The following is a 12,317-nucleotide window of genomic DNA, read 5'->3' on the forward strand; positions in this document are numbered from 1 at the left end:
TTCCATGTTTAGTACAAATAAGATACTTGATGGATTTACACATGAGACTGTTGAGAAAGGAAGATCACAGGGCTTCCCTGGTGGCGCAGTGGTTGAGGGTCCGCCTGCCGATGCGGGGGACACGGGTTTGTGCCCCGGTCTGGGAGGATCCCACATGCCGCGGAGCGGCTGGGCCCGTGAGCCATGGCCTCTGAGCCTGCGCGTCCGGAGCCCGTGCTCCGCAACCGGAGAGGCCACTACTGTGAGAGGCCCGCGTACCGCAAAAAAAAAAAAAAGAAAGGAAGATCACAATGGTTAATGTTAGGTAGTCCTTGATTAAGAAAATATACTTTTTTAAAAAATTAGCGTTATGGTCATCATTAGGGCTATTTGTAAATATTCCAGTTCTGCTCCTTCTAATCAAAAAAGTAGGATTGTGTTTCCCTGGTGGCGCAGTGGTTGAGAGTCCGCCTGCCAGTGCAGGGGACGTGGGTTCGTGCCCCGATCTGGGAAGATCCCACATGCCGCATCTCTTGACTACTGTGGTCCTGTGACATGCTTTGGCTGAGTATATAGGAGCACTTAACCTTGCTCAACTCTATCCTCCCCTCCCCTGCCGCGGTGATTATGAGAGCACACGTAAACACGTGGCCTCCGCTGGCCTGAGTCCTTGAGTGCTGAGGATGAGCAGAGCTCTCCTGCCAGCCTGCACTGGACATGTAGCAGGTGTAAGACATAAACTTGTATATTATTAAACTGCTGATATCAGGGGTTGTTTTTTACTGCAGCATAACCTACCCTATCCTAACTTTTCGGCATCTTAGCCAAAAACTGAATACGGTTCTTCGAAATTAGAAGAACCTGGAGATACATCATCTTGTGGAAAACATCCTTAACTTATAATTCTCAGTGTGATTTATAACATTATAGCTTGTTTTTTTTATTTGTTTCCACAACTCACACACACACACACACTCTATTTTATTTTTACAAGAGATAAACTGACACCAAGCATTGTAAATGGATGACCACAACAAAAGCAACAACGACTGCAATTACCAAACACGAAACACACGCATACTGTGTCACAATATTGACATTCAGTCCAGTAATCCTCCACTGTAGCAGCTCCTTTACTTTGCAGTGAAAACTGATTTGTATATTTTTTGCCTCTGAGTCCTTGTGGGATTTTTTTTTTTATTCAAACAGAAAGTCACAAATAATATAATCACCCTCATCAGTTCACTCAGTCCCATGTAATTAATTCTTTTTTCATCTTGATCTTTTGTTAACACTTTTATGAATTCATCAGTTTTCCATTAGAGTTCTGAAAATGCTTATTCATTCAGTTCAGCAGTATAGTCACTTACCAGAAACCTGTACTTGTCAGAGTCTTTTCCATGAATTCCTTGAAGATGAAACCTTTTTATAGGAACATTTTTGCAAAAGCATCAGAGTACACCCAGAACTGTCTGTAAATGACAAGACTTAGAGATGACCACGGTTAAACATTTGATGAAAGTTCATAATGCAATTGACAAGGAAATTTAATTATTTCTGAGATATACATTTTAAAGTAATAACTAGAATTATGACTTATAACATTATACCAGAACATATAAGATTTTTAGAAATTTCATGTAATGTCTGAAACATTTATATTAACATATTTCCATACAAATAACCCAAAGAAAGTTTAGTATTAGTTGTTTTTTTGTTTCTTTGTTTTTTTAATCTTTGCCTCCATTTTTTTCCAAGGTCCTGGATCATCTTCACTATCATTATTCTGAATTCTTTTTCTGGAAGGTTGCCTATCTCCACTTCATTTAGTTGTTTTTCTGGGGTTTTATCTTGTTCCTTTATCTGGTATGTAGCCCTCTGTCTTTTCATCTTGTCTATCTTTCTGTGAATGTAGCTTGTTTCTTTTAATTCCTGACATAGTAACTTAAAGACTTGGTTCTAGGTTTGTTGGTAAACAGTGAAATCTGTTCTGAGCAATTTCTTAAAACTCTGTTTACTTTTTAAAGATTATTTTAAATGTTTCCAGTCTACCTTGTGAAACAACTATGTGAAAAATACTCGATGCTTTAAAACTGATTTGCTCCACTTAACATTTACTTGATATAAAATGAGGTACATGGTTATATTTTAACTTATAGAAAGAATTTCCATAAAGTTGAGACTTTCCATGCCAATTTCATCACTACTAAATGATTCTAACAAAATACTAATAATTCTAATAATCTGCATGGACAGGTAATTATAATTATGTTGACCTCACGTAATCATGATACCAGTGGGCCCAAGTCAACAGTTGCATTGCGTAGCTTGGGCCTTGCCATTTGCTAGCATCCAGAATTCTGGTAGAATAAATGTGCCTCAGCTAATCACCATCTCTCTGAAGATAGAAGATACTATTCCTTTATATTTGAAGGAGGTGGTGTCCTACTTGTGTTAATACTACTTAGGAAATCACACAAATTTGTAAAACATCAAATGAGATTGTTTTCTCAGAGAGTATATCGTATGGGACACTCCCCAGAAGCTGGAATGATTACTCATTATTTATGTTATAGCTGAACATGTTCTTATTTTTAAATGTGTGTGTACCCCCCAAAAATCTCCTAATTCTAGTTAAAGTATTTACCTTTTCTAGTTTTCAGGTACTTTCTGAAATGCAGTGGTTAAAATGTACACACACACAGAGTCTTTGTGTAGAGGAAAACCCACTGAGAGTTTGTGTTTAGTGCTTTTGTATCTTTTCTCTGTGTGGCCCCTCATTAGCAGGTTCCAGAAGCTAGTACTCCAACTCCCACTATTTTTCTCTAGGCCTCCAGCTTCCTCCATCCATCTGGCCCCTGAGATTTCTTTATAAGACAGAACTTCCTGCCATTGGGCCCAGAAAAAAAAAAAAGAAATTCCTCCTCACACTTCCAACCCAGACCAACTCTGGGAACCTCCCAGGACCCAGACTCAGTGGGACGACACAGGCAAAGAAGTGATAGGAGGAAAGAAGCTCCTTCCTTCACCAACAGGGAGTGGGGTACTTTCTTCAACTCCCTGAATATGTTGTGTTGCTTCCTTCAGAATTAAGGAGCTGAAATTCAAGAGGACTTTGTAAAGAAGCTGTCAGTTTCTCTTGGAATTCTGACTTTCCCTTTAGAAAATGCCCCCTGAGATTGGAAGCAGCAGAATAAATATATTTCGGTTTGATTGTCTTCAACATGAGAGAAGCTAAGAAGAGAATGATAAGTTTACTCTAGACACTGACAAGTGTGTTCTGTTCATAAAGAAATAAAATTGCAAGCAAAGGAGAAGTTGTTTGATTTGCTGTTTAAATAAACCTGTCACTACCTGACATTAGTTTGCAAACATTTTTGAGAAATGGATGTTTTTGTCCAGCATCAGTTGAAAGCCCCTGAATGTACAGTTCCAGGGATTGCTGCTCTGAGAGACCTTGCTATTGACCCCTGAGGCAGCTCTGCAGAACCCCAGGGCTCAGTTTGAAAACTGCTCTGTGGAAGGCCAAGAGGGAGAATTCTAAGGTACAAAGGTACCTTTTCTCTAAAATAAAAGTCCTCAAACTTTTTTGAGTTAAGAGTCACCTAGGACTCTTCTTTAAAATGCAGATTCCTGGGCGCAATCCCAGAATCTGACACTTAGGAGGTATTGTGTAGGGCCTTGGAATCTGTATTTTGACAAGCATCCTAGATGATTCTGATACCAATATGGATGGATCATAAAAACACAGCTCTACAAACTGCCTGCTGAGGGCCCTTTCAGTGGCTTCATCTTAATCCCACTTGGTCCCAGTTTATTTTAATACTTATTTTATGAGTGTCAAATGCCATTAAAATAGTTTTTTCTTGCCAAGGGAAATAATATCTTAGTTACCTCTTCCGTCATCTCCCAATTTAGTTCTCTGTTTCTATTCCTGGAGTACCCCAAATGTGGCATGGCTCTCAGCTCTCTCTGTTGGATCTGCTCCATCTGAGACTCCCATCAGTCTCATCCTTCCTCTTGCCTTTCTTGGTTTTGTTTGTTTGCTTGTTGTTTCTTTTTCTCTTTTTGCGGTACGCGGGCCTCTCACTGTCGTGGCCTCTCCCGTTGTGGAGCACAGGCTCTGGACGCGCAGGCTCAGTGGCCATGGCTCACGGGCCCAGCCGCTCCACGGCATGTGGGATCTTCCCGGCCTGGGGCACGAACCCGTGTCCCCTGCATCGGCAGGCAGACTCCCAACCACTGCGCCACCAGGGAAGCCCTGTTGTTTCTTTTTTTAAAGACAGGTCTCTTTAAACTTCGCCTTCTGCAACAAACAAACCCAAAGCAGAAGTTAATTGGTGTTTGTAAGCAAATATAAAACTGGCTTCTTGATGTAGATACAGTGAACCAGTAAGCATATATATGCTCCCATGTAGCAAGGTGCTAGGTGTTCTGATAGAAAGGCATATAAGAACAAATCCAAATAAATAAAATTTGTAAAATAAATAAAGCCCACAATGAGACACCCACTTGAATGATTAATTGAAAAGACAATACCAAGTGTTGACAGGGAGGTAGAGAAACTGGAACCATCATGCACTGCTGGTGGGAATGTAAAATGACACAGCCACTTTGGAAAACAGTTTGGTGACATCTTAAATAGTCAACAATTATATTATCATATAATCTAGCAGTTCCACTCCTTAGAGTCTACCCAAGAGAAATGAAAATGTATGTTCACACAAAGACTTGTATACGAATGTTCATAGCAGCATTATTCATAATAGCCACAAACTGGAAACAGTCCTTATGTTCATCACGTTATGCACGGATAAACAAAATACAGTATATCCATACATTGGAATATTATCTAGCAATTAAAATAAATGAAACACTGAAATATGCTGAAGTATAGATGAACCTCGAAAACATTATGCTAAGTAAAAAATGCCAGATGCAAAAGGCTATATATTGTATGATTCCATTTATGTGAATCTAGACAAAGCAAATTTGTAGAGACAGAAAGCAGATCTGTGGTGGCCGGGGCCTACAGATGAGAACAGATGGGTATGATGAAACTTTTGGGGCTGATCTAACTGTTCTAAAACTGGATTGTGGTGATAATTGCACAGCTCTATAAATTTACTAAAATCATTTAATCATACATTTATAATGGGGGAATTGTATGGAATATAGATTTTATCTCAATAAGGCAGTTAAATATTTTTTCTTAAAGCGTATACCACAATTAAATAATTGAAAGTTCTTTTCTATGCAAAAGAAATAGAAAGGCACTGTATATAGTTCAGGTGTGGTCTGCAGACCCCTGGAGTTTCCTGAAATATTCTCAGGGAGTCTTCAAAGTCATTTTCCTAATAATAAAGAAGCTATTTGCCTTTTTGAAGGCAAATAGCTGTTGACATTTGTACTGATGGTGCAAAAGCAATGGTGGGTAAAACTGCCTGTGCCTTAGCACAAATCCAGGCATTGGCACCACACCTTATTAGTAGTCATAGTAGTACTACTATTAGTAGTACTAATAGTAGTTATTAGTAGTCACCACCACCAAGCATAGTGGAAGAATATATTCTATTTTCACTTAAGAATGCCCTTGATGGGGACTTCCCTGGTGGCGCAGTGGTTAAGAATCCACCTGCCAATGCAGGGGACACGGGTTCATTCCCTGGTCCAGGAAGATCCACATGCCACGGAGCAACTAAGCCCCTGCGCCACAACTACTGAGCTTGTGCTCTCCACCCCGCAAGCCACAGCTACTGAGGCCCATGCGCCACAACTACTGAGCCTGCGCTCTAGAGCCTGCGAGCCACAACTACTGAAGCCCACACGCCCTAGAGTCCGTGCTCCGCAACAAGAGAAGCCACCGCAATGAGAAGCCCACTCGCCACAACTAAAGAAAGCCCGTGGGCAGCAACGAAGACCCAGCACAACCATAAATAAATAAAATTGATTCTTAAAAAAAAGAATGCCCTTAATGAAGCGGTAGAAATTATTGAAGTTTTTAACTCTTAGATGCATATCTTTTTATTTTTTAATAAGATCTTTATCTCAAGGGAAAGCACTTCTGCAATTGATTGAGTTGCAAGCTGAACTTGCAGCTGTTTTTTTGTGGGACACCATCTCTACTGTAGAAAATAAGTGCCTGGCAGACAAATTATGGATATTCAGACTTGGGTATTTGGCAAACAGTTTCTCAAAAATGACCAAATAGAGCCCGTTACTCCAAAGAAAACAATTGTCAGTGTTTGTTGCTGGTCATAAAATTCGAATATTAAACCAAAATTAGAATTTTGGAAAACTTGTGTCCACCACGATGAGCTTGACACCTTTTGTCAAGACTTTTCTCATGAGGGACTTCCCTGGTGGTCCAGTGGTTAAGACTCTCCACTTCCAATGCAGGCGGCGCGGGTTCGATCCCTGGTTGGGGAACTAAGATACCGCATGCTGTGCAGCGCAGCCAAAAATTAAAATTAAAATTAAAAAAAGGAAAGATTTTTCTCATGAGATTGAGGCTGATTTTAACAAATGTGATTTTTTTCATATTGTGTAATGTATCAAAATTTGCAGAGTATAGGTAAGAGGTCTTGATACTAAAAACTTTGAGGACTACTGGCCTAGTGGCTAATAGCATGAACTCTGGGGCCATTCTGCATGGATTCAAATCCCAACGCTATTATTACTTGTAGAATCCCAGTAAGTGTTTCACCTCTCCATGGCCCAGCTTCCTCATTTATAAAATGGGGAAAATAATGATACCTATCTCAGAGAGGTATGTGGGCATAAAAGTAAATTAATATATATATACTTGTGAACATTAAAATGAGTTGATGTATGCAACCAGTTAGAATAACATGTGGTGAGTTGTTACTGATCTTGATGAGTGGTAATTTGTAAAAACAAATACATTATAAGTACAAAATAGATAGAAATCTCTATGTAATTATATATATATTTGTAACCAAGAAATCCCCAGCTGCCTCCTCCCCATCCCCCATGCCCTCACCCCCCATCTCTGCCTCACCTTCGGTACTCTCACTTCCTGGAAGGGCACGTCTGTGCCTGATGTCCTAAAGTGTCCTCGCCATCTATTGAGATGTCCTAAAGTGTTCTCCCCATCTATTGAGTCTCTGTTTGGGGCAGTTCCTTCTTTTTTTAGCAACCACACAATGTGTTTTTAAGGAAGATTTGGTGAGACAGTATAGTTATGAAGGGTACAGTTTAATAAATTGAATAGAAACAGAATATAATTATATGTCTTTGCATTCTTAGAATTAGAAGTCTCTTTCCTGCCTTAGCAATGTTTAAAATTATGATGCATCATTTAAGTTCAAAGAGTTTAGCAAATTATGTGAATAGAGAAAAAGTATAAGGTCCTGTCACATCAAATACATCCATTTTCAGTGCTTAATCCAAGCACACATAAAGTTTAAGGGAGAAAATGACTCATTTGGAGGGAACCTACATCTTCAGCCCTGCAGAGAGACTACAGTTGAGCTATTTTTATCTATGTTTAGAAAAGTTAATTATGTGCTGACATCATTTATTTGTTCTACCAGTATTCGATGAGTGACTCCCATGGAGTGCCAGGCCCCTAGCCAGGCACTGTTGTCCCAGTTGTAAAGAAGGGATGTGGGTCCCGCCCTCCTGGACCTAGTGCATTAAAGTTTTCTAATTGTTCTCCCACCTTCTTTGTAAAAAAATAAGGTGGTTCATCTGTTGTTCACTGACTACATCAGCAGAGAGAACAATATATATTTTATACTTTTTAACTGTTCATGAAAACATTCTCGAGTTTAGTGTGAGGTAAAGAAGGGTAAGCTAGACTGCAAAAGAATGGTAATGATTGTTTCTTCTCCTGGAAGATCACAAACAAACTTACCGTCTATTTTGGAGGACTGACATTATACAGATATGCTCATGTTTGATGGTAAATAGCAAACAACCAGGCATGTAAGTTGTTACAGTTTTCACTGATTTACGTGGCTTCTGCTATCCTAGGAGAAATAATGAGCTCTTGAAAGAGCTCATTTGGGGACCATCTGTTTATGTGCCATCCCACATCACTCTGCCTGTGGTGAGAATGGTGGGTTGGCCCACAGGACTTTTTATTCCTTGCCTCTACCTACCCCAGGTCTTTAGTTATTGCCACACCTCAGGTTGCTTGAGTGTATATAGTCACCTGTTAAGTAGGTTTAGAATAGTCCTTCCTTTCATTTTCGGGGGTATATTTAGAGAGCAAATTTTAGAGCACCTTAAATATTTTTTTTAAAGATAATGGAAAAACACAAAGCAGTAGTAGTATTGAGACAATGTGCTTACTGATATACTTGTATTTTAAGATTTGAGAGTATTTCTTTCCTATGCGGCTGGTTTACTGGGAATAAGAAATCAGATCAGGCTAAAAGCCAAAGAAGTATTTCTGGAATACAGGCTAGTATTGAGTTTCATTAATTTAATTAAATTCAATCTCAATATTCATTATACATGGAAAATATTGGCTATTTTTAGTTATGCTCTTGTCCCTGTCACTGCTAGGGCCTTATGCAAACTTTATGTGTCAGTAACTGCAGTTGTCTTTCACAAATAAAATGCACAAAGTCACTTAACCTGGGCAAGCAAACAATGGCTGTGGTTGTACTACCGCTGTTCTTTTTCACTAGAATCTTCTGTTCTTTGATTCTCTTACTGTTTTCAGTAACTCCACCTAAAAATCAAATATTACTCACACGTTATTTTCTAAAAGGAGCCATAGCTCTTATAAAAGTTAATTCCTCTTTTCATGACAATGTTCCCTGTTAAAATATTTGGCAGTTCTGCTTATACTGTGTGACATCTTTGTAAGAACTTTTGTCCTCCCCAACCTCAGAGGCTCCCAAACAAACCTAACGTTTTGTTGATGAAAATTTATGCTCTTGTTTAATTGCTGATTCTCATCTTGTCTTTTACATGTGTGTTTATGTGTTTCAGGAAAAAAGTGCCAGTTCAAATGTAAGACTTAAAACTAATAAAGAGATTCCGGGATTAGTTCATCAACCCAGAGCAAAGTAAGTTCTAGTTCCTATTTTCCTATATTGTTTTTAAAGCTAAAGATGTTTTTAGAGTGAGCTCCATTTTGCTTGCCATGTAACCAAGACTTACGATAAAGCCTCAGTAATTGAGACAGTGTGATTTAGTCTCATGGAACAAAATAGAGAGACCCAAAACAGACCCACAATATATGACAGAGCTGACACTTCACATCAGTTAGAAGAAAATGAAGGGGAATATCTTTATAACCGTGGGGTAGGGAAAAACTTTGAATAAGTCATAAAGGATGCAAATCTTAAGAAAAATGATTAATTTTTGTGACTACATTAAAATTAAGAACTTCTGTTTATCAAAATATACTATAGGAGAGTAAAAGGCCACAAAATGATGGAATATATTTACAATACATATAATTAACAATACTCGGGTTTCCAGAATGTATCAAGTAATTCTATGAATCAGTAAGTAAAAGACAGAACTCATAGAAAAGCAGGCTAAAGACGTAAACAACCACTTGACTGAAGAGGAAACATGAATAGCTAATGCATATGAAAAAATACCATTTCACACCACAAGATTGGCAAAAATTTAGAAGGCTAATGATACTAAAATGTTTACCAGAATGTAGGGATATAAACTAGTACTGTTTTACTTTGGAAAACAACTCCACTCTCAGGTGTATACCCTAGAGAAACTCTTGTGCATGTGTGCCAGCAGGCATATTTTGAAATGTCCGTAGCAGCACTGTTTACATGAGCTCTTAAAGCTCTTGAAGATATGGGACTTTCTTGGCAGTCAGTGGTTAAGACTCCACGCTTCCACTGCACAGGGCATGGGTTCCATCCCTGGTCGGGGAACTAAGATCCTGCGTGCCTCGTGGCGGTGACATGGCCAAAAAAAAAGCTCTTGGAAATAAAACCCAAATGTCCATCAGACATATAATGGATAACAAAACTGTGGTATATTCTTATGATGGGAATGCTACATATCAGTGAAAATGAATGACCAATAGCAACCCAGATCAAGATAGAGGAATCTCATGAAATGTAAGGTTGTACCAGTAAGGTAAGTGGTAGTACCTGCCTATGTACAGTTTCATGCATATAAAGTGAAAAAACAGGCAGAGCTAAGCCATATATTATATATATAAGTACATGGTAAAACAATAAAGGCAAGCAAGGAAATGAAGAGGCATTAAATTCAGAATAGTGGTTCTTTCTACTGGATAGAAGACAGTGGGACCAGAGGTTCTATCTCTTAATCCGAGTGGTGGTTACATGCGTGTTCCTTTAATTATTATTATTTGAAAATGTACAAATAACATTATATGTTTCCTTTTCTATGTGTTAAGTATTTCACAGTTAAAATGCTAAATTAAAATGCTAAAGAGAATAATGAGTAGTTTCTATATTGTTCTAAAACTGAGTCTACCTTGGTGATAAAATGCACTTGTGTGACTTTGAAGCTACCTGCCCTTTCTTCAAAGAAGCTGTAATCCCAGAGGCTGCACACCTCTCTTGTGTTGTTCTGCCTAAATATGAACAAATTCCCTAAGGGTGCTGATCACACAAGTACAACTGACACAGTCACCACCATCCCCAAATAATTTTAACTATGACATATATGTAAATCAATATCGTAAGTGGAAAAAGTTGTGTTCTCTGGTTCTTCCCAGGAGGTTGAGACAAAAATAACATAATCACTTTAACCTGGCTGAGTGTCTGGAACTGCTGCAGCCATGGCTACTGTGATATGGTGGTTAGGACTCTTCAAGGGGTGGTGAATGAGCTCAGGGATTGAATTTTTTACTTCCAAAGAAAACTGGACATTTTGAAATCCATTTATCATTTACAGTGTCAGTATAATGGGACAACCGATTTTTTTCACCCTCAGGTAAATGTCATGCTATAATCACAACCTACCTAATCCACTTCACTTGTAATCACTTTTATCTACACTAATTTTATCTGCCTCTGAGGACAACAGATACCTGATAACACTACCAAATCATCTTTTCATCGGAGCCATTAGATATATGCTCCTTTTAAATGCATCTAGAAAAAGACTCTATTGAGAATTTCTTTTTTCCTTTAAAGCAAATACTTATTTAACTTTGGCACATTGAAATAGCATGCTTTGCAGACACGCATGTGCTGAAGCTTTCAGAGAAGTTGATTAAATTGGCTCGTGTGTTTACATTAAAATTATGAAGAAAATCCCCTGTTCTTCACACAGCATAATGCTCGTGTGTGTGTGTGTGTGTGTGTGTGTGTGTGTGTGTGTGTGTGTATTTTAAACTGTGAGTCAGATCATTGGGTTTCTGGAATTCAAGTAGGAAATATTTCTGGAGGGCTAAGAGAAGGATTTTACTTTTTCTACTCATTGATATAATATAGGTTCCAGGAAATTATTCTTTATTATGCAGCTGTATAAAATAAGATGAGGCTTTTTCCCCATGAGTGGAAGGACAATCCCATACCTGATAATGGCAGATTTATTAATAATGAAGGCAGGTAATGCTCACATCTTCATTTGATGCACCACGTAGACCACATTCTTACTGACTTTGTAATCTCAGGCCAGTGACCTTATGTCTGTGAGCTTCAGTTTTCTCCAAGAAAAATGGAGGTGAAAAATCCTGTCTTATAGGGCTGGGGCTTAAATGAAATAATGTATGCCTGGTTCTTATCACAGTGTCTGACAGTTGGTAAGAACACCTGAACAATCAGAAACAACCCAAATGCCCTTTGACAGGTAATTGGATAGATGAACTACACTGTATTCACACAGTGGGATATTAGCAGTTAAAACGAATGCACTGCAACAATGCACAACGCAGGATGGACCCTAGCAATATAGCACTAGAACAAAGAGTAAGTCCTGCAACATTACACAGAGCATAATGCACTCTATAAAGTTAAAAACAACTAAAATAAATCATCTGCTTTTTAAGCACATAGAGAGATAGAGTAAAGCTATGTAAAAGGAAAGCAGGGGCATGATAGTTCCCTTGAGTTGGGAGAAACACACAAGGGTGGGACGTAAGTAACCTCTAGGTTCTTGTTAAGATTGCAGCTTTGTAGAGGGAACTTAACCTCAACATAATAAAGGCCATATATGACAAACCCACAGCCAACATCGTTCTCAATGGTGAAAAACTGAAAAGCAGCTTTGGATTTTTGTTTTGGTTTCATAGGTGCTTATTATACTATTATTTTTAAAAATAACTAAATAAAAGTGAGCCATGAACTACTAGCCAGGGTGTGTCCTGCTGTGAGGATTAGGATTACCCCACTCCCCTGAGGTGCCAT

At 38.6% G+C, this 12,317-nt stretch overlaps 1 protein-coding gene across 1 annotated transcript in view; it reads left to right on the forward strand.

Annotated features, from left to right (window-relative positions):
• CUNH1orf21 (chromosome unknown C1orf21 homolog) overlaps positions 1-12,317 on the forward strand; it is a 222,227-nt gene that overhangs the window by 185,963 nt on the left and 23,947 nt on the right. The window contains exon 4 of the mRNA XM_024754205.1: positions 8,947-9,023. Coding sequence (XP_024609973.1) covers positions 8,947-9,023 — 77 coding nt within the window. The remainder of the gene's footprint in view (positions 1-8,946; positions 9,024-12,317) is intronic.

This window comes from Neophocaena asiaeorientalis, unplaced genomic scaffold, assembly GCF_003031525.2.
Source record: "Neophocaena asiaeorientalis asiaeorientalis breed wild unplaced genomic scaffold, Neophocaena_asiaeorientalis_V1.1 scaffold415, whole genome shotgun sequence".
NCBI classification, from domain to species: domain Eukaryota; kingdom Metazoa; phylum Chordata; class Mammalia; order Artiodactyla; family Phocoenidae; genus Neophocaena; species Neophocaena asiaeorientalis.